We start from the raw sequence: 22,360 nt of genomic DNA, 5'->3' as shown, positions 1-22,360 counted from the left end.
TTCCTAACCGTAGGGGCTAGAGCGGTCATTCTTACACCGTTTTGTTCAGAAGAGATGGGGGAATCTTCCAGTGTTTACAATTTATCATTAAAATATGAATTATTAAAGATATTTGACTTCTAATGCACCATAACTGAGTAGAGCGAAGCAAAAACTGCCTTGACTTGCCCTCAAACAACGCTTTCTAACTCTAAATCTATTTGGAGTATCGATATCATTCTTTCACCGTAAGAGACAGCAGGGTTTGGTGAACAATCATGGAAATTTTCAGGTCTCTGTGGAAATCCAACAAAAAGTTATGACGAGAGAAAAAAGTGGTTCATTTCCACAGTTTGAAATCTGAAGAAATCTGAGCGAAGGACAAATTTCCTACCCTCAAACAAGTCCAACTCATTTCAGAACGGTAATAGGTGAGAAAATAATTCTTGAATTGTGAGCGTCACGAGTGTCTGAAGATATACCGGGACAAGCCTCATGTCTTAACTTTGCTTCGTTAAGGAGATATGACGATTCGAATATGCCTCTCATTACAGAAATGCAGCGGTGATTTTGAACAAACTCTCCATTGACTTTATATGGAGAGTTTTCTGACCTTGTGTTAGTCTGAGGAGATTTGCCAAAATTATATAAATCCCACAACAATGATGGTGACATTTTCTGAAAGCCAGCAAAAATACCTACGTTTTGATGTATAATTTGTGGAAGTTGAGTGAAAATTGAGCAAGTAGCAGGAAGTTGTTCGGACATGAAGTGAAAATTGCAAAACCTTCAGTGGCACACTGGAAGCCAAGAGCATAGCAACCATAACAACACATGTATTTTGTGAAAAATCACAATTTTGCAACTCAAAACTTTAAGAGGCATAAAAGTAAAACAGTAAAAGATTTGAAAAAGCTGAATCATACCTGAATAGCCCAATAATTTGTGAACATTTTAAAATTTGAATGGTTGTTCTAGGTGAAAGTATGAGGAAGTAGTTAAGTTTCAAAAACAAGCAAATTTTAGCAGAATTGCTGAAGTTTCCCATTCATTTCAATGGGACAAATTAAAGGAAAAAAGTGGAATATTTTAAAAAGTATAATAGCAAAAAATAGCAAAAGTCATAGCCGGAAAGAGCAAAAATAGCAGAATAGTTTAAAATTTGAACGGTGAAAATCGGCTGAAAATTGTGGAAGTAGTTCTACGGCGAAAAGTGTACGGAAGCAACTTGAAGAATAATAATAACTAGAAAAATTTGCATTTCCTGCGAAAATGCAGTGTGGATGCTTAAAGCTGAAGCTGTATGCAAAAACTAGCTGAAAAAGCTGAAAAGTTGCAGAAATTGTAAAAACTTTGCAGAAGCAAAAGAAGTTTGCTAAAATGGAATAACTTAGCAGAACTGCAATATCTTAGAGGAAACATAATACTTGGCAGAAATACAATAGCATAGCAGAATTTAGCAGAAATATTGTAACTTACCAGAAACATGATAACTTCTCAAAAATACAAGAATTTAGGAGAAATAGTATAAGATAACAGAAAGAATATATTTAGCCAAAAATACTTAAACATTACAGAAACACTATGATTTAGAAAAATAGTACAACAGAGCAGAAATATTGTGATTTACCAGAGACACTGTGATGAACTATGAATATTGTAATTTTAAATTAAGACTATGTTTTAGCACAAATATTATAATTTGGCAGAAATACTATAATTTAGCACAAATACTATAAAAAGCAGAAATACTATAATTTAGCAGAAATACTATATTAAGCACAAACCCTATAAAAAGCAGAAATACTGTACTATGATTTGGTAGAAAAAACTAATTAATCAGAAATACTATATTTGGCAGAAATACGGTATTTGGCACAAATCTTATAAAATAGCAGAAATAGTATGATTTAGCACAATAGTAATAACTTCAACAGAAAAATTGGAAAAGCAAAAATGGACAGCTGAAAAAATGATGAACATGCTGAACGTCCCTCAACTATACTTGTTAAATGAAAAAAATCAGCAAAAAAATCTATAACAGCCACACAATCACAAATATGTACACATAAGAAAACACACATGCACAGAGAGACACACACACAAGATCCAATTCAGTCAACCAGTCTAAATATATTGAATTTGAATCTTAGAATGAGATCATCCCATTAAAAGCCTTTCTCTCTCTCTCTCTCTCTCTCTCTCTCTCTGTCACACACACACACACACACACACACACACACACACACACACACACACACACACACACACAGGGAGAGAAAAGTGAGTTTCTAGGTCAGCCTGGGAGCTGCTGAATTTGAATCCACCAATCAGAGAGCCTGTGCACTCTTTCCCTCCAAAACAGGTGCATCCTTTTTACACACACAGCACAGAGAGACACAGGATCATTGCAGTCTATTTCTCATAATGACGACTCCCCTCAAACAAATGACCATAATTTCCTAACCGTAGGAGCTAGAACGGTCATTCTTACACCGTTTTGTTCAGAAGAGATGGGGGAATCTTCAAGTGTTGACAATTTATCATTAAAATATGAATTTTTAGAGATATATGACACGGATGACTTGTTGACTTAGAAGCCACGAATTCCCCAATATGCAAATTTGAATACCTGGAGCCCACATACATGATTGGCTGGCTGGGAAGCTGTGCAGGCCCTGATTTGTGGATTTGAATTCCTCAGCCCTCAGATATGATTGGCTGGCTTAGAAGCCATGAAGTCCCCAATATGCAAATTTGAATGCCTCAGGACACATATATGATTGGCTGGGAAACCGTGCAGGACCTGATTTGAAAATTTGAATGTCTAAGTCCTCACAGAGGATTGGCTGCCTGGGGACCAGGCAGAAATATATAGAAATACTATGATTAAGCATAAATACTACATTTAGTAGAAATACTATGTTTTAGCACAAATCCTATAAAAAGCAGAAATACTATAATTTAGCAGAAATACTATATTAAGCACAAATCCTATAAAAAGCAGAAATAGTATGATTAAGCATAAATACTACATTTAGTAGAAATACTATGTTTTAGCACAAATCCTATAAAAAGCAGAAATACTATAATTTAGCAGAAATACCATATTAAGCACAAATCATATAAAAAGCAGAAATACTATATTAAGCACAAATCCTATTAAAAGCAGAAATACTATATTAAGCACAAATCTTATGAAATAGCAGAAACAGTATGATTTAGCACAATAGTAATAAGTTAAACAGAAAAATTGGAAAAGCAAAATGGACAGCTGAAAAAATGCTGAACATGCTGAGGGTCCCTCAAATATACTTGTTAAATGAAAAAATCAGCATAAAAATGCACAGGGAGAGAGAAGTAAGTTTCTAGGTCAGCCTGGGAGCTGCTGAATTTGAATCCACCAATCAGAGAGCCTGTGTACTTTTTCCCGCCAAAACATGTGCATCTTTTTACACACGCAGCAGAGAGAGGCACAGGATTATTGCAGCCTATTTCTCATAGTGAGGATTCCCCTCAAACAAATGACCATAATTTCCAAACCGTAGGGGCTAGAGCGGTCATTCTTACACCGTTTTGTTCAGAAGAGATGGGGGAATCTTCCAGTGTTAACAATTTATCATTAAAATGTGAATTTTTAGAGATATACGACATGGATGACTTGTTGACTTAGAAGCCACGAATTCCCCAATATGCAAATTTGAATGCCTGAGGCCACATATATGATTGGCTGCCTGGGAAGCTGTGCAGGCCCTGATTTGTGGATTTGAATTCCTCAGCCCTCAGATATGATTGGCTGGCTTAGAAGCCATGAAGGCCCCAATATGCAAATTTGAATGCCTCAGGACACTTATATGATTGGCTGGGAAACCGTGCAGGCCCTGATTTGAAAATTTGAATGTCTCAGTCCTCACAGAGGATTGGCTGCCTGGGGACCTGGCAGAAATATATAGAAATAGTATGATTAAGCATAAATACTACATTTAGTAGAAATACTATGTTTTAGCACAAATACTATAAAAAGCAGAAATACTATAATTTAGCAGAAATACTATATTAAGCACAAATCATATAAAAAGCAGAAATACTATATTAAGCACAAATTCTATAAAAAGCAGAAATACTATATTAAGCACAAATCTTATGAAATAGCAGAAACAGTATGATTTAGCATAATAGTAATAAGTTAAACAGAAAAATTGGAAAAGCAAAATGGACAGCTGAAAAAATGCTGAACATGCTGAGGGTCCCTCAAATATACTTGTTAAATGAAAAAATCAGCAAAAAAATGCACAGGGAGAGAGAAGTAAGTTTCTAGGTCAGCCTGGGAGCTGCTGAATTTGAATCCACCAATCAGAGAGCCTGTGTACTTTTTCCCGCCAAAACAGGTGCATCTTTTTACACACGCAGCAGAGAGAGGCACAGGATTATTGCAGCCTATTTCTCATAGTGAGGACTCCCCTCAAACAAATGACCATAATTTCCAAACCGTAGGGGCTAGAGCGGTCATTCTTACACCGTTTTGTTCAGAAGAGATGGGGGAATCTTCCAGTGTTAACAATTTATCATTAAAATGTGAATTTTTAGAGATATACGACATGGATGACTTGTTGACTTAGAAGCCACGAATTCCCCCAATATGCAAATTTGAATGCCTGAGGCCACATATATGATTGGCTGCCTGGGAAGCCGTGCAGGCCCTGATTTGTGGATTTGAATTCCTCAGCCCTCAGATATGATTTGCTGGCTTAGAAGCCATGAAGGCCCCAATATGCAAATTTGAATGCCTCAGGACACATATATGATTGGCTGGGAAACCGTGCAGGCCCTGATTTGAAAATTTGAATGTCTCAGTCCTCACAGAGGATTGGCTGCCTGGGGACCTGGCAGAAATATATAGAAATACTATGATTAAGCATAAATACTACATTTAGTAGAAATACTATGTTTTAGCACAAATACTATAAAAAGCAGAAATACTATAATTTAGCAGAAATACTATATTAAGCACAAATCCTATAAAAAGCAGAAATAGGATGATTAAGCATAAACACTACATTTAGTAGAAATATTATGTTTGAGCAAAAATCCTATAAAAAGCAGAAATACTATATTAGGCACAAATCCCATAAAAAGCAGAAATAGTATGATTAAGCATAAATACTACATTTAGTAGAAATACTATGTTTTAGCACAAATAGTATAAAAAGCAGAAATACTGTAATTTAGCAGAAATACTATATTAGGCACAAATCTTATAAAATAGCAGAAATAGTATGATTTAGCACAATAGTAATCAGTTAAACAGAAAAATTGGAAAAGCAAAATGGACAGCTGAAAAAATGCTGAACATGCTGAGGGTCCCTCAAATATACTTGTTAAATGAAAAAATCAGCAAAAAAATGCACAGGGAGAGAGAAGTAAGTTTCTAGGTCAGCCTGGGAGCTGCTGAATTTGAATCCACCAATCAGAGAGCCTGTGTACTTTTTCCCGCCAAAACATGTGCCTCTTTTTACACACGCAGCACAGAGAGGCACAGGATTATTGCAGCCTATTTCTCATAGTGAGGACTCCACTCAAACAAATGACCATAATTCCCAAACCGTAGGGGCTAGAGCGGTCATTCTTACACCGTTTTGTTCAGAAGACATGGGGGAATCTTCCAGTGTTTACAATTTATCATTAAAATATGAATTATTAAAGATATTTGACTTCTAATGCACCATAACTGAGTAGAGCGAAGCAAAAACTGCCTTGACTTGCCCTCAAACAACGCTTTGTAACTCGAAATCTATTTGGAGTATCGATATCATTCTTTCACCGTAAGAGACAGCAGGCTTTGGTGAACAGTCATGGAAATTTTCAGGTCTCTGTGGAAATCCAACAAAAAGTTATGACGAGAGAAAAAAGTGGTTCATTTCCAGACTTTGAAATCTGAAGAAATCTGAGCGAAGGACGAATTTCCTACCCTCAAACAAGTCCAACTCATTTCAGAACGGTAATAGGTGAGAAAGAAATTCTTGAATTGTGAGCGTCAGGGGTGTCTGAAGATATTCGGGGACAAGCCTCATGTCTTAAAGTCGCTTCGTTAAGGAGATATGACGATTCGAATATGCCTCTCATTACAGAAATCCAGCGATGATTTTGAACAAGCTCTCCATTGACTTTATATGGAGAGTTTTGAGACCTTGTGTTGGTCTGAGGAGATTTGCAAAAATTCTATAAATCACACAACAATGATAGTGACATTTTCTGAAAGCCAGCAAAAATACCTACGTTTTGATGTATAATTTGTGGAAGTTGAGTGAAAATTGAGCAAGTAGCAAACAGTTGTTCAGACATGAAGAGAAGACTGCAAAAGCTTCAGTGGCACACTGGAAGCCAAGAGCATAGCAACCATAACAACGCATGTATTTTGTGAAAAATCACAATTTTGCAACTCAAAACTTTAAGAGGCATAAAAGTAAAACAGTAAAAGATTTGAAAAAGCTGAATCATACCTGAATAGCCCAATAATTTGTGAACATTTTAAAATTTGAATGGTTGTTCTAGGTGAAAGTATGAGGAAGTAGTTAAGTTTCAAAAACAAGCAAATTTTAGCAGAATTTTGGAAGTTTCCCATTCATTTCAATGGGACAAATTAAAGGAAAAAAGTGGAATATTTTAAAAAGTATAATAGTTAAAAATAGCAAAAGTCATAGCCGGAAAGAGCAAAAATAGCTGAATAGTTTAAAATTTGAACGGTGAAAATCGGCTGAAAATTGTGGAAGTAGTTCTACGGCGAAAAGTGTACGGAAGCAACTTGAAGAATAATAATAATAAAAATAAAGAATAAAGAGAAACAGGAACTCAATAGTGTGGATGCTTAAAGCATCCACACAATAAAGAATAAAGAGAAACAGGAACTCAATAGTGTGGATGCTTAAAGCATCCACACAATAATAATAATAACAACAACTAGCTTGAATAGTCTGAGAAACTGGGCAAGCTTGAAATCACTGGGCACAGTGCCCAGACAGGGGTGAATTGGTGCATTGGTAACACACTGCTCAGTTGATTAACAGTGTCAGGACGGTCTGTGTGTTGATGCTTAGCCTGGTAAAGGGGGTGCTGGAGGAGGCGGTGGGATTGTTTTTTCTTTTAGGGGAGCTCCGCCAGCTCAATAGCTAGATGGGGGGCGGAGGGGGGACGTCTGTCCCAGATGTAAATTGCGAACCTGGAAAAGAATCTCATTAGTGGGACTGCTGTCCCCCGCCCCCCCACCACCACCATGAGGGCAAGATGAGGGAGGCTGCTGTCCCTTCTACATTCCATAGAGGAGGGAAGGGTCACAATGGTGCCTTTGTTCAGGCAAGGGGATAGGCAGACTTTTGGGCCTGGCTTTTTATATGAGTGCTGGCTCTAAATACCAGCAGGCAAAAGTAGTGAGGCCGACCCTCCCTCCACTAGTCCTGGGGACATTTAAACTTTGGCTTTCTGCTTTTACTAATGCTGTCAGTGTATTGCAGGTGTTAACCAACATATTCTCACTCCCAAGCCTTTATCACTGTTCTCTGCAAAGCACGGTAGTGCTCCAGAAAAATCAGCTTGCCAAATAAGAAGTAAATTAAAGTAAAAAATATAGATATCAAAAATACAATTTTAGCATTAGAAAGCTGGAAATGAGTCAGTGGTGTAATTCATAGGACTTTGACCCAAAATACAATAGTTTGCAATCAGACTTTTAATTTTTTAGTATCCAAATGCTTTTTGGCTTAACTACTTGAGTTGTTTTTGCATATGATAATAGGTCAAAAAAATTAATCACATGGTAAAAGATTATTACTTGTTAAAGGTATTTAATATTTTCAAATCTGTCCTCCAGTTTGTTAGTTGCCATTGTGTCTGAAAAAAAGCAATTCAAAACAATTTTACCTGGCTGGCATGTGCACGTGAAACCATTGACCATATCCCGACATATCCCATCATTCACGCATGGGTTACTCTCGCAGTCATCCACATCAGTCTCGCAGTATGTGCCCACGTAGCCTGGAAGACAGAAGTGTTCTTCTTTTTAGAACTTTTTTATTGCTTTTAAACCTGTTTCTCACTTTGGAGTACGGGTCAGTTCAAGCCAACATGGTGTGTACATAATTCTGTGTATTGTGTAGGAACTTTTTTACTTGTGATCATTTTACACTTGCTTTTGCTAAACCACGGCATCCAATTCCACTGAACTGAAATCGCCACGCACTACTGTCCATAGAGCTTTGCTCCTCCTTGGCTCAGTGTCCCATTCAGCAGATGCATGTTATGCTTTTTACTTTAGGTCCTTCATTGAGGTGAAACAGAATGTGAGTCAGAGTCTTGCTCCTGTGGTGAGGCTAGCGTGGAATCAGAAATAATCAGTAGCACCACATGAGCTTTGCCAGGCTGACTGATGATGAGGAGGGTGAGGAGGAAGGCCCTGTCTCTGGAGGGGGGAGGGGGACAGGCTCTGGGAAAGAGCCTCTTTCCCTCTCTGTGTATATGAGGGGTGCAAAGTGGAGCACAGAGGGGCCCTATTGTTCCACTCCATTCCCACCACTCTACCACTCATTAGTATTCACAGCACACTCCTCCCCCTAACTGCTCGCCCTCTCTCACATCCAGTCCTATAGACCCAACTCCCGGCTCTAATTTGTATAGCTCCCAAAACCCCAGCATGCATGTAGAACTGTGCATGAGAGTTTCACTGTGTTTTTTGTCCCAGAGTGTCAAAACTATCACTCAGTCCAAACCAATACTCCATCTGGTGGTACAGTGCACTGAGGATGGAGAGGTGCCTCCATATAGCCAGTGCTTAGGGAAATACATTACATAACCTTCTACACTGGCAGTATGGTGGCATTATATATTGTGTTTCTTTCGAAGTACAAGTTTTCAAAAGTATCTTTTGGTCAAAAGTGATTCTCTTGGATGATAAATCTGTGTTGTGCCAGAGTTTGAGTTTTAAAAAGCTGTTTTTAAAGTATATTTTAAAAAAAATTAAGCTCACCTAAAACCTGAGTGCAGGATGTAAAATTGCAACAATAATTTATGTAAGCATAGTTAGTTTATTAAAAATAAAAAAAGAAGTGATTTTTCTCTTTATCATAATGGAGTGGCCATACAAAATGTCTTTGTACCTGGCATGCAGATGCAGGTGAACTCTCCAATCCGGTCAAGACAAGTGGCATCATTCTGGCAGGGCATGGACAAGCATTCATTGATGTCAATCTCACAACGTGGGCCGGCATATCCCCGGCCACATTGACACTGGAAAGACCCCTCTGTGTTCACACATTTTCCAAAATGCTCACATGGGTTTGCACCTGTTGGTAGAAGGCAAAGGATTAGAATATGGAACACATTCAGAAGAAAAATAGATACAACAACACAGCATACACAGCATATAACAACAGGACCTGGATTTGGCAAGAAAAAAAACAAGCCAAAAAAAAGCAGACTTGCCAATTGAGCATTCATCCATGTCCTGGTTGCAGGCACCCCCTACAAAGCCAGCAGGACAGGTACAAATGGCACGGCCATTAAGAGGGTTGGTGTCACACACTGCTCCCTCATTGCAAGGGTTGCTTACACATGCATCATCAAGGTGGCATAGCAAACCTGTGGATAAAACACATATATCAACAATTTATCATACAGGATTAAAAGGGCCAAATAGGCAGATAGAAAAGCCCACTTACCTGTCTTTCCAACTGGGCACTCGCAGAAAAAGGATGCTACACGGTCATGACAGGTGGCGCCATTGAAGCAAACAGCTATTGCACAGTCATCAATGTTCTCACTGCAGTCATCTCCAGTCCAGCCATTGACGCAGACACAAGTATGGCCACCAATGGTGTTGAAGCAAGTACCCCCATTATGGCATGCATTGGGTTGCATTTGACACTCATTTACATCCTCAGCGCAGTATTGTCCTAGTGGGTAGGTGAAATATGGGTTTGAACATATTTTCTATGTACATGACATGTATACCTGTATTTAAAGTTAATTTGAAGAGCTATACCTGTCCATTCTGGTGGACACTGGCAGTTGTATGTATTAACTCCATCTACACATATTCCTCCATTCATGCACTTGTGACCTGGGCAGTCATCCACATTGTTCTCACAGTTGTGTCCTTCAAAACCTGAGACAAATTTAAAGACAAAAGCCTTATAGCACGCAGATACAGTGGCAAACACATCCATTTTGCAGACACTAACATTTCTGCTCATAATCTTAAATCATGTTTTGTATAACAACCCAAGGTGAGAAGCAAGATGAACAGTAAAAGGGTTCAATGGGTGTTTAATTGTTTACATGTTCCCACATAATGTCAGCAACAGCACTGACTCTTGCCTGCTTCAGAGGTCAACACCCCCCTCTGTGTTTGCTTGTTTTATAATCTCTCACAGTTTCAATGACTTCCTCTCTGGCAAAAGACATTTCCTGTCAGCTCCCAGTGGGAAACCAGAAGCCCCATAAAATAAATTCCTTCTGTTGTGACAAGAGCAGAGAAGGTTGCAGGCCGCCTGCCTCCAACTCTCCCACCAATCCATCCACCCTTAGAAGCTATTAAGAGCAGACAGGAAGCTGACATAAGACAGAGGATATAAAACACCAGCAGCAGCATTAACAGCTACGTCATCAGGCTGGGAAAATCTGATGCCCGTAGCAGTGGAGCGACCGTGTGTTTGTGTGTGTTCTACTGCTCTGCTAAAGAGAAATTGTACCTGGTAGGCAAGCACACTCATAGGAATGATCGCTGGTCTGTCGACATGTGCCCCCATTAAGGCACTGAGATGGTGCACAGGGCAAGGTGGACACCTCACATGTGCGCCCGCTGTAGCCTGGCTGGCACTGACAGCGGAAGGACCCATGGATGTTTATGCAGGTTCCACCATTGAGGCAAACACCAGGCTTGCGGCACTCGTCAATGTCATTGCGGCAGTTCTTTCCTTGGAAGCCAGGCGGACAGGAACAGTTATAATGGTTATTCCAATTGACACATCGGGCTCCGTTGGCACAGGGACTTGTCGCACAAGCATCAATGAGGGAGCAGTCTTGGCCTGGGAATCAAATAGTGAACAGAAATCAATTTGATACTTTGAATTTACTTGATAAGATCTGACGTTTCCAGTACATATGCATTCTTTTAGACATACCTCTGAACCCTCTCTGGCACACACAAGTGTACTGTGTGACACCATTGAGCACCTCGCTCTTGCATGCTGCTCCATTCTGACATTGTGATCGAAGACATGGATCCAGGTGTTGACAGAGAGGACCAATGAATCCGGGACGACATCTAAAAACACACATATAAGGATTGTTTTAGGATATTTTTTCTCATAATATATAGCACACATATTAGTAGAGCCACAAAAAAGAAAAGAAATACAATGAAAAGACAGAGTTAGGCCATGTGTGTTATTGACTTTATTAGTCGCACACTACTATTTTCAGTTGGAAAACCTAATTTTCTCAGTGTCAGCTAACATTCTCCAGTTTTTCCACACCCCAGTTCTTATTTCTGTTCCCATATATGAAAAAGAACACACCCAGAAACAGTTTGGAAATTTAACAATTGCCAACAAATACTAACATGAGGAAAAACAAGGGTTGCACACAGTGCTCTTTAACAGGATAGGAGAAACAGCTGTGGTGTTTAAATTAAACAACTAACTGTCCTCTTGATGGCTGTATTCTAAAACATGTGGTGATATCAGTTTATTCAAAACATTCATTTATTTTTTGGGTTCCATTACTTTTCATTCTGCAACTACCCTGAAGACTGGAGTCTGAGGGGTGACCTATAATTGCCTTGTCTCTATTCAAGCTGTGTAGACATTGTTTGAGCTTGACCCAAACATGCAGTACAAAGAAGCTGAGATAAATATAAAAACAGGGTTTCCAGTTGCTCTCTATGAAGCTCCTATGGGAGTTCAGGCAAGGTTTGGAGTGCTGGTAACACTACACCCACAGTGAAGCCCTTGACTGAGGACAGGAACCCTCTTCAAAGAGGCTGATGCTTATGGCTGTGAGGTGACAGCTGGGTTCTGGCCCACCCTTGGGCACTGTCATCTCTTTCAATGGAGAGAAACCCTGGGCAGGATCAAAAATGGGTTTTCATCTGTTCTCACTTACAGGATAATGCATTTTTTCATTCTTACTTTTGTATGTGCAGTCCCACTCTAAGAAAAAAGACAAAAAAGCATAAAATGCTCTCACTCCTGGCTAGGAGGCTGAGGCTGCTTTAAATTAGGCGGCAGGGAAACCGATCCAGATCTTGATTTTCTATGAAAAAGGATGCTTTGTTTCTGGCTGGTCTAGATTGGTGGAACAATAGAAAACTTAAGGTTTCTCGGTTTTGTTTAATTTTTTTTTCTCCAGCTTTCAAAAGCAATTTAAATTGTGAACTATGCATGAAAGTACACAAGAGTGTAAAAATATATTTTTAAAGTGATAGTTTGGTGCTATGTTGAATTTAATTGTTAGAAAGAGAATATAGGGAACTGACATCTTCCAACAGAACATGAGACTTCATTGGAAAGTTAAACTGAAGCCATTTGAATGCCTATGTTGAGAGACAGATTTTGCGCATTTACTACAGCTACTTTTCCTTCTCCTAAACCCCTCCTCCTCTCATGAGGCTGAGAGGTCAGATGTTAGAGGGTTCCCTGTTTGATTGTGATGATAATGTCACTCAGGCTACAGAGTGTGAGGAGGGGATGCTCCACAGGAGAGACTGTCTTTTGAAGGTGCAATTGGTAGAGAGGGAGATCAAAAGGAAACAAGAGTAGTCTGGTCCATCAAGAATGTCATGTCATATTTCCTGTAATCCCTGGTCCTTTGCTCTGAAAACACAGTACTCACTCGTAATGCACTATTCTTGTTGCCATAGTAACCTCACAGATGAACAAGCAAGCTTGACACCCAACCAATCACCCCTACCCCCCAACCATGGTTCCCATGGCTATTTGTCATGGCTTGGCTGGGTTTATTTAGAGGCAAATTAACTATGTCTGGAATCTAGGGTGTCACTAAAAATGAAACACAAATGTGGAACAAAGCGGTCTTTGAAAGGACTGATGAACAAAATTGCTTTAAGAGCTGAAAGATACAACGCAGACTGACAGTCAAATTCTTCTGGAGCCATATTTGACTGCTGATGAAAACCAAAAAGCTAGAAACTTAGCAGGCGTTGTTCTCCAAAGACCATCATGACTCTATGTGGAAAGAAATCAACAACTCACTCCAGGAAGTAATGTGTCCCCAAGTGTATGTTGATATACAGATTAAAATATTTATTTGGAATTAATGTGTTTTCATCTTTAACATACAGGTATACAAGTGTATCTGTGGGTGGGCTTATAAAAGTGACGATAGTAATAACGCCTGATAAATTATTTGTCCTCCCTTTCAAATGTGCAATGAAGTAAGCAGCCAAAACACACATTCTTTTGTCTAGACCTGACTCCTTGCCAACATGCTACTCCCATAACACACAAATCAGAATGCTATCAGCGTAGAGACTGTGAGAGACATGCAACTTTTGTCCTGGTTCACACTTCATACCACTGTGAAAAGTCTGCTTATCAGGCTCTTTATAACCTTATGGATTTCACTGCCCATGGGAACAGAAGGGCAGGATCTGTGCCTTTGCGTGAGCCCAACTTTAATTGTGGCGGATGTGAAAGGCAGGTGCAGTTTGCTGTTGTGCAATGGGCCCCTGAGTCATACTTAGTGAGTGTCAACATCTGACCTTGGAGGAAGAGCGTACAGCAGATGAGGAAGAGGTCTCTGGGTGCAACAGAGAGACGGGCAGAATGAGTAATCTCTCCTTGTCAGCACATATGAAGGTTTTTGCCAGCTGCAGTACTGACACCATGCATCTGTCCACATCTGTCAGAGTACCTCTAGTTGTCTAGCATTTAGCTCCGGTGCCAGACTTTAAGCCAAAACCATTGAGCTTCTTTGCCCATGGGAAAAACTTTGTAACCAACACACACACAGTCACAAACACAAGGCATTTTAAATATCTCAGAAGGTATGCTCAACCTTAACAAATACATGCATTAACAGTTCTGCCTAACAAACACTGTTATGTGGAGGCACCACTGCAACAAAGCAAACACATGCAACAATCACTACACACCCAAACACAAAGAAAAAACAACTTACAAACAGCCTCAGGCTCTGAGGAGTGGTTGTATCATGAATGCATAAAAGAGAAGATCCACTGAGGAAATTATATAAGAAGGAAAAGAGAAATAGCAACCTTGTCAAAGGTTTAATTGAGAGCTTCAAATACAAATGATTATTAAACATCCAAAAACAAAATGGGATTCAGTCAGTGTGCTTTGATTGCAGAGTTGTTCTGTATCAAGTAACGTGATATCAAGACTAAAACCATCGGATTTATGTAAGTTCTGTCACTTGTTACTTGTGTAACACAATGCCAGTTTTCCTGGTTTCTGGGTCACTGAAGCAGGGTAACCTGAGCTCATCCTCTTCTACACAATAGCGGCAACTCAGCCAGAGGTCAAAGGGCGGCTCACCTGTGAACAAAGAGGCTGTAATCTCTGACACGGTTCGTACACACAGTCATGCTCCACAAAACAACAACTATAAAGGATTCTTCTTATCTTAGGGGGCATTTTCTAAGACAAATGGAAAGGAAGAGAAACAACTGAACTATCATGTTTTGACTTGGGACAACTTTTCAAATTCTCTGTTGCCTGAAAAAAGCTAGTCTTACGTTTTTTAACGCTTGAAGTTGGTATGACATCATATAATGAATCTATTGGAAAAGTCTTAAAACATTTCCTAATACAACTACCTCATACCCTTCCCCCTCTTTCCACAAGCAAGCAGGACCAGCTCTTCTCTTTTATGAAGAGTCCACACTGACACCACACTGCCAACAGGAGCCCATCTCCACACCCCCTCCTTCCAGCAACCTCCTCTGCTCTGCTCTCTCCAGCTTGGCTCTCCTTTTCAGCAGAGAGCCAGATTGGGGGTTGGGGAATGTTTTGTGGTCCAAATAAAAGAGCTAAAGTAGTCAGAACTTCTTTGAATGAAAGTGTTGGGGGGTGGGGGAAGATGGTAGGGGTAGGAGGGAGTGGGGGGCAGTGACCCAAACAGCTAGTCTTTCAGGCCTGGGCTGTAGCCTGGCAACAGTAACCCATAGTGAGACAGAGCTAGAGTGGGAAAAAAGGGGGGTGATGGGAGACAGGGTTTCATAAGGACAGTTGGGGCACTTCAGAAGACTGATCCTCCTACATATGCAGGTAGCTCTGAGCGCTGTGCTAAACCAATTCAGACTCATAATTAAGTACAATCATGTCCAAAAGGATGACTGTTTCACAGTCTAAAGGCCAAGGTTTGTTTCAACAATTGTTCCTAGAGACACAATGAAAGCATTGAACAGTCTAGAAGCTTTCCACAGCCACCCCCCCCCCCCCCCCCCCCCAAACATGCATATTAAACATGTGACTAGAAAGACATTTAACTTACTCGAGGAAAAGTGTTAATTAATCTAACTAAAAAGCTGGGAGGACTAAGTGAATCCTTCTTAACTCTGATAGTCCTATCACAGTTCATACTTTATCAGTGAGAGACTATCGTGTATTATAATAATATTAATATAAATCCAGAATTCCAAGGAAATACCAGACATTTCCTTGGCAGCGAGGAAAGCACATATCCACTGTACTGAGAGAATAAATAGGTCCTGTTGCTAAGTGCTCACTAATACACTTTCCAAAAAAGTGTGTGTGTGTGTGTGTGGGGGGGGGAGATCTCACGCACAATTCTTGCTACCTCACACACTATCGAAACAGCTTCTAGTGTCAGTCTGAAAGAATACACCCTCACATTTTTCAAATAGCAATGCATTTGCCCAAAACCACAATGCATGAATCCTAGGGTTGAGGTCTTTCAAAGCATTCTCTATTGAACTCCACCACAAAACCCCACCCAACCACCTAAACTGAACCAGATTTTTTGGAAAACTTTGAAATTGAAAGGGCCCCATCCCAATGTTAAAGTCAAAGATAAACTACAATGACTTATCCAGTGTTTTGTTTTAATTTTGGATTAAATAGAACTACGCCAGCATCACTTAAAATTGTTCACACAAAATATCACATGGATTGACTGAGGTCAGCACAACCTCTCGCGTGCTTATTGATGTGAGGAACTGTCAAAAGTTCTTACAAGGAAAATGTTTATGTTGCCCCAAAAAGCACTAAAGATGTTAAAGAAGTGTAGAGTAATAAAATATTCAATAAAACCAACACATGGCAAAAATGCAGCAATCAAGTGCTCTTATGAAGTGGCAAAGTGTTTAAGCCCACAACACCTCAGTATTTTTAATTAAGAAAAGGTTATGGCTTAGTAAAATGCTGCCTTGCTGGAAGCAAAGTGTTTGTGGAAATTATGCTTAGTGGAAAAGTGAATGCCTTTTCCTGAATCCTTTAATGATGGACCCATCCCTTCCTCTGCTGACAGGGAGGGAGACACTGGGGAATTTTTCACTGGCAAACCTAAGTTATTCTAATCAGACCTGCCTGAGTGTCTCTTCAGAAGTCATTGTCTCCTGGATAAGAGCAAACAACCAGGCAATGAAACTTCACATCCAGGCTTATCCTTAAATAAGCTTGCAGTTCAGACATACATAGACATCAAAGAGAATAATTTGCAAATTCCAACAGGTTGTTTCAGGGGTAAAACCGACATAAATATTACTTATATGCAATGCGTAAGAAAGTGCATATGAATTTAATTTCCACATTCTCAGATAAAAGTTCCAGGTTGCAGAGTATAAGGCAATGTAGCGCAATGTATCCAAGTAATGAGAAGTGGTGGAATTAAACACAATAAAGAAAAAGATCAGAAAATGGAGAATTATGAAGTAATCAAGCTGCTTAAGCTTCTCTGATAAGACAGGATGTGTGTAGCTGGGAGGTCAGAAGGCACCACTTCCTTTGAGGGAGCCTGGGAACCACAGCTCCCAGTCTCCAGTCATGAACCACAGAAGAGAAGGGACAGCAAACCAATATGTTCCCCCTAATGGTGTAACCTCTTTGTCAGATAGCACTCATATCCTCATAGATATGAACACTATCCTCTTGAGTCATTATACTTTTCTGTGCTTTCAATTCGTCTGTAAAATGGCAAGACAATGGCTCCATCTGCCTGGCATGACAGCATGAGAGTTAAGACAGTATTTGCCTTCAAAATGGCACCATAAGAATTTAATAATCAGCCAAATCACTATGAATTCTTCAATGAGACTGCTGGAATACTCTCTGCACAGTCTCAGACAGTACTGTTTAAGGCATTCCGAAAGGGGGTAGAAGGATGAATGGATGGGAGGTAGAGACAATAACCTGAAAGCACCAGGGGGAGAGGAGGAATCTTGCTAAGCATTCCTTTCTAATCCACTATAAAGATACCAAAGAAAACACTAGCCCCAAGGTGCCGTGTACTAAGACAATAATATAATCTGTTTCTTTGCTATGGTCTGTCACTTAATATGTGCTTTGGCATGAGAGAATGCAACCACTTATTATTGAATTGGGTTCCTTTGAAAGTGTATTTCTTATCTGCTTGTATGTACTATGTATGTTTAACCCATCCAGAGAAAATCAAAAACTTCCTTATTTTTGCCTTCTATTTTGCCAAAAGTGAAACAATGTAGGCAGACAAACTCCACAGTATCTTGACATGACAAAGAGGGCAAGTCAAAGGTGCCCTCTTTATCATGCTTTAAGAGTCTGGGAGTTGCTACAGGGTCATAACAAAACACTCCCAATTTATATGATAACTCTGCTACTGAAGCCAAGGGCAATCCATTTATAACACGGGTCTCAGATAGCAGAGAACTTCCATATTTATTTTCATTCAGCTTGGCAGATCAGAGGGGAAAGAGCTGGTTGTAATCTGTGATCTGCCTCTGCCCTGATAGACAGAGGATGAGTAGCTGGAGCTAGGACAGCATGCAGTGAGAGAAAGAGCAGACACAGTTGCTGTTACTGTGTTACTGTGAGAGAGGCAACATGTGCTAGAGGGACTGTGGGCTACCGGATTCATTCCTCCACAAGCTTGTCTCTCACAGTATGGGGGCGACTGACTGCTCAATGGCAGCACCTGGCCCTATGCTTTCCCTTTGTCAAGATCTGACTTCACTGGATTACCATCACAACATCCACCAGCTGTCCTATATGCAGACCCCCCGCCCACACCCTCACTCCCTCCTAGCCAGCTTCTCTCAACCCATTCCCTACCCCCAGTCCAATTCCCCCAGCTGGATCTCCTCTGAATGACACCCCCTCAATCTGCCTAATTATCTTTCCTCTGTCCATACTGCTGTAGCACTCTTCAAGCAGGGTGGAGCTGAGGGGCCAAAGGCTGTTCAACTACACTTCCTGACTGCTCACCTAGAAATTACACTTTCAGTGACACTATGAACTCTTCATTGTCAAGTTCAAAACTCTGTGGCATTGTAAGATTGTGAAGAATATTTATTGTGTATCAAAGAGAAAAGCCTTCCAAAAATTTGTACTAAACCATTTGTAGATATGCTTTTAAATATAACTTTTAATAACATTAAATTTTACTGTATTATATCAAATAGTTAGAAATAATGGAAAATGGCAGTCGGTGCCAAAATCTCGAGCTCCACACAGACAATCAACCTATTAAAACTAATAACAGTGACTGATTTTTACTGAGTGACAGAAACAACTAAAACTGGCATTACAAAGTTGGTTACCTGAGAAGGAAACCACTATAATCAGAGACATATAAAGAAACAAACAAGATTTCATGCACTTTGAAGTTATGCTGTGAAAAACAAGACAGAGGATACATTGGTTTTGGAACAGTGTCTGGAACAGTAACAATGGCAACTGTCACAGACACTGTAATAGAGTCACTTGAGAATCTGTTTTCCTGTAAGAACAACAAATAGCACAGTAGCTGGACAACAAGGAAGGGCAAGTGAACTTCTCTACACGAAGTGATGTGTCCTGTTCTATGGAACAGCTTTGCTTTCTATGAAAGTGCTTTCTGCTGTTTTTCTAAATTCCTTTCAAATGCCAAAGCACATATCTGCCTCTGCATTTTGTTTCTTTCCATTCTACACTGGCCTCACATTGCTGTGGCCTTTCTTCTCTGCCTTCCTAAACCCTGTTCTAGTTCTGGTGCCAGGTTACAGCCAGGTATCTGGTGGAAGAAAGGATCTTTTCTCCTATTTTGAATCTCCTGTTTCTGTAGGCTCCCAGGGGAAGGGGTGGGGTGGCTCCACTACTCATAGGACTGGTCTGACCACTCTCATGTGGCCATGCTCCACTCCACTGCTCTCCCATATTATGGGCCTTTTTCTACATTTGATGTCCCCTTCCATTGGAAAAAACAAAACAAAAAACAAATATCTCAACCTTGTCATTCTTAATGATTTTTGGTACTCTACCAACTTAGTAATTACACATTCACCGCTCCCACATCACTAACATATGAACACACTCATATACACAACACAAAGGATCAGAGGAACAAAAAAGGCAAACACAATCCCTGTGATGTAATTACACTTAATCTGGAGATTAATACACTTAGACCAAACACTGGGAGTGTTGTGTTGATTTTCACTCATAGTAGTTCAAAGTAAATTATGTGATCGTGAAATGAAGTTTAAAAAAATCGGTCCAAATAAAATTATACATTTACCCAATAAAAACAATCCTGGCTATAGTTAATGATTGAAAAAATGTGGGTAGTGGTTACTAGTTTCACTTGCAGTTAAGTTACACATTGACTAATGTGTAATTACTTCTACTGGGAGTACAGGAACTTTATACAAGTGCAACGTAATGCACAAACATACACACAGTATATACATGTGTGGGGATGTGCTTTTGCCTTGAACAAGTCTATTCAGGGTATTGGATTAACTTAGGTCCATGCAGTACGGTAAAGTGCTACCATCTCCCATAAAAGAGTAAATTTACTGTTTTGGAAGGATACAGCTGGCAAACAAGGAGTTTCGTTTTAAAAGTATCTCCTCCATCTGACCCCCCTCAGGCATTTTTCCTGAAGTATAGGGTTTTTTTCTTTCCTTTAAAATGACCCCAGGGCAGGACACTGTAGACTATTTAACTTGACTATTGTAATAGCCTCCTCATTTGAAAAACAAAAGCTTTGACAAAAGATGCAAAACCTCTAAACTGCAGGAATAGGCAGGACATTAAGACAATTAGTTAAAAAAAAACAATTTAAAATTTTCTAAAGCTATTTAAGGAATTTAAATAAATAGAAATTGCTTTAAAGCTGAGGCTACATTGAATAAAAAAAAAATTGAGCCAAACACACAAAGAAACGCTCCTTTGGCAATGTGCAGCAAGATGTTGTGATTTATGACTGAATGAGCTCCTTAACAGGTGCAAGAGATGAGTGTGTCGTCCATGCATTTCCAGACTTGTTGATGCTCATCTGTGCAGGTCTAATCAATTTGTTCTATCTTTCACCACTGTTATGTGGGCGTTATTATCTAGACAATAGGTAATAACAGGGGCATTTCTCGCTCCTTGTTTAAGACAGAGAAAAAACACCGGAAATCTGCCAGGTTATACACAAAACTGTTGGTTTCGAGCATTGGCAAATGGTAGCTATCGCCCTTTGCGCTGGTAGGTTTTTTTAAAAAAAAAAGTTGCACTTACATGCATCGAGAAGGTGAATCTAGGCATGTCCCTCCATTTTCACATGGCCTGTGTTGATCCACGCAACGGATTCCTGTGGAAATCAAAGAAAGATGTTAAAAAACAACTTTAGTAGTTGTCTACAAATCATCATAACCTAATTTACATAACTAATCAAAACTCGCTGATAGTGATTTCTAGACAACAGTCCTTTGCCACTTGTTACATCTTGTAGACACACCCGCACATCTCCACTAAAAGAAGATACATTTCTGCGTTTCCTTGATAGATATGCATGCTAAAGTACCGAGTTGCTTGTGCTTAAAAAATTATTTGTTTAGGAGAGAACATGTTTTGGTATTCAGTTAAAGTTTAAACCACACATACAAAAAAAGTTAATCAAATATTCTAAATTCCTTCTGCGCACTCTGGGTTTTGTCACCTTGCCATCAGACCTTTCCCACACAGTTAAACTAACTTTCCTGCAGGTTCCGAATTTCTATGTTTATCTATACAGCAATGAGTGGTTTAATCACACGAACACCAGCTATTTTACACATGATGCGCTAACCCGAATCTGCTACAACGACCTGTTGCCGCTGTCGTGCCAAAATGTGATTGTCGGTATTTAAACCGCTGACTTGACTTATTGACCTATAATCTATCAAACACGTCTTTCCTGAATAATATTGAATCATTTTGAGGTAGTGTGTATTTCTGTTTGATTATAATGCAGAACACAAAGTGAGTACAACTATTTATAAACAACGATAATAGACATAAATACCACGTAAAAACAACGACATTTTTTTGTGAAAGACGAGAAAACAACTAAAATTCCAAATAACTACCAAATAAATAGACGAACAAAAAGGATAAAAAGAGAAACTTATTAGTACATATTAGTACTCACTGGTAGCCTAGATAATCAAGGATAACCTCATTATTTGGAACTGGACGGTGGCTCGGCTGTCCAGACAAGTCCAGTCTAGCCTACCGGTGGGTATAAATCTAAACTGTGAACTCAGGTATTAAAAGTGCAAGATGACTTACCTTCACAGACATGCATAAACAATAAAAATGACAAAAGAATCCATGGAATATTCCCTTCCATTTCGGTGGAAAAGTTTCCAGCGTTTGAAGTATTTTTTTAGTAGAAATACATCCTTTGTTAAGTTCACATGAAAAGCTCCAAAATCGATGGGTTCTTTTTCATAAAGTCAGCCGGAAAACGTAGCGTTAGATCCTAATCCCGTAATATCCTCCGCAGCTCGGCCACGGCTGCTGTGATTCTCCTCTCACCTCCTAAAACTTTTGAAAAAAGTTTTGCTTCCCGATCTGTCCCAGCGTTTGGGATTACTCCGCCTCTCCGCTCTCGCTCTCTCTCTCTCTCTCCCCTTCTGTCTATCTTTCGATCCCAGCCCCCCCCCACCCCCCCCCCCCCCCCCCCCACCCCGCGCGCGCACACACACACACACACACACCAACTGTAGTATTGTCTTTTTTTTTTCTTTTTTTTTTTTACATACTAAGCTATTGGAGGCAGTACAACGATGATCAGGACTTCTTGCAGCAGTTCAATGAGGTCTGGACTAAAACTATAAACAGTAGAGAACTTTCCTGGCATGTTTGACATTTTGTACTGACAGACCTTACACAACTGCAACTGT

General features: G+C 39.7%; 1 protein-coding gene across 1 annotated transcript in view; it reads right to left on the bottom strand.

The window, feature by feature from the left end:
- The window catches only part of notch3 (notch receptor 3), a 37,953-nt gene extending 15,884 nt beyond the window's left edge, over positions 1–22,069 (bottom strand). Inside the window, exons 1-9 of the mRNA XM_082531938.1 lie at positions 21,744–22,069; positions 20,712–20,784; positions 11,151–11,293; positions 10,719–11,054; positions 10,010–10,132; positions 9,687–9,920; positions 9,451–9,606; positions 9,126–9,311; positions 7,894–8,007 (exon numbers count right to left, since the gene is read on the bottom strand). Coding sequence (XP_082388064.1) covers positions 7,894–8,007; positions 9,126–9,311; positions 9,451–9,606; positions 9,687–9,920; positions 10,010–10,132; positions 10,719–11,054; positions 11,151–11,293; positions 20,712–20,784; positions 21,744–21,804 — 1,426 coding nt within the window. The 5' untranslated portion in view covers positions 21,805–22,069. The remainder of the gene's footprint in view (positions 1–7,893; positions 8,008–9,125; positions 9,312–9,450; positions 9,607–9,686; positions 9,921–10,009; positions 10,133–10,718; positions 11,055–11,150; positions 11,294–20,711; positions 20,785–21,743) is intronic.
- Positions 22,070–22,360: the final 291 nt, after the last annotated feature.

The sequence above is a fragment of the Aulonocara stuartgranti genome (assembly GCF_965226115.1).
Source record: "Aulonocara stuartgranti genome assembly, chromosome: 4".
In the NCBI taxonomy this organism is placed as follows: domain Eukaryota; kingdom Metazoa; phylum Chordata; class Actinopteri; order Cichliformes; family Cichlidae; genus Aulonocara; species Aulonocara stuartgranti.
Note: the sequence above shows the minus strand (reverse complement) of the source record. Positions and strands in the feature narration are given on the sequence as shown.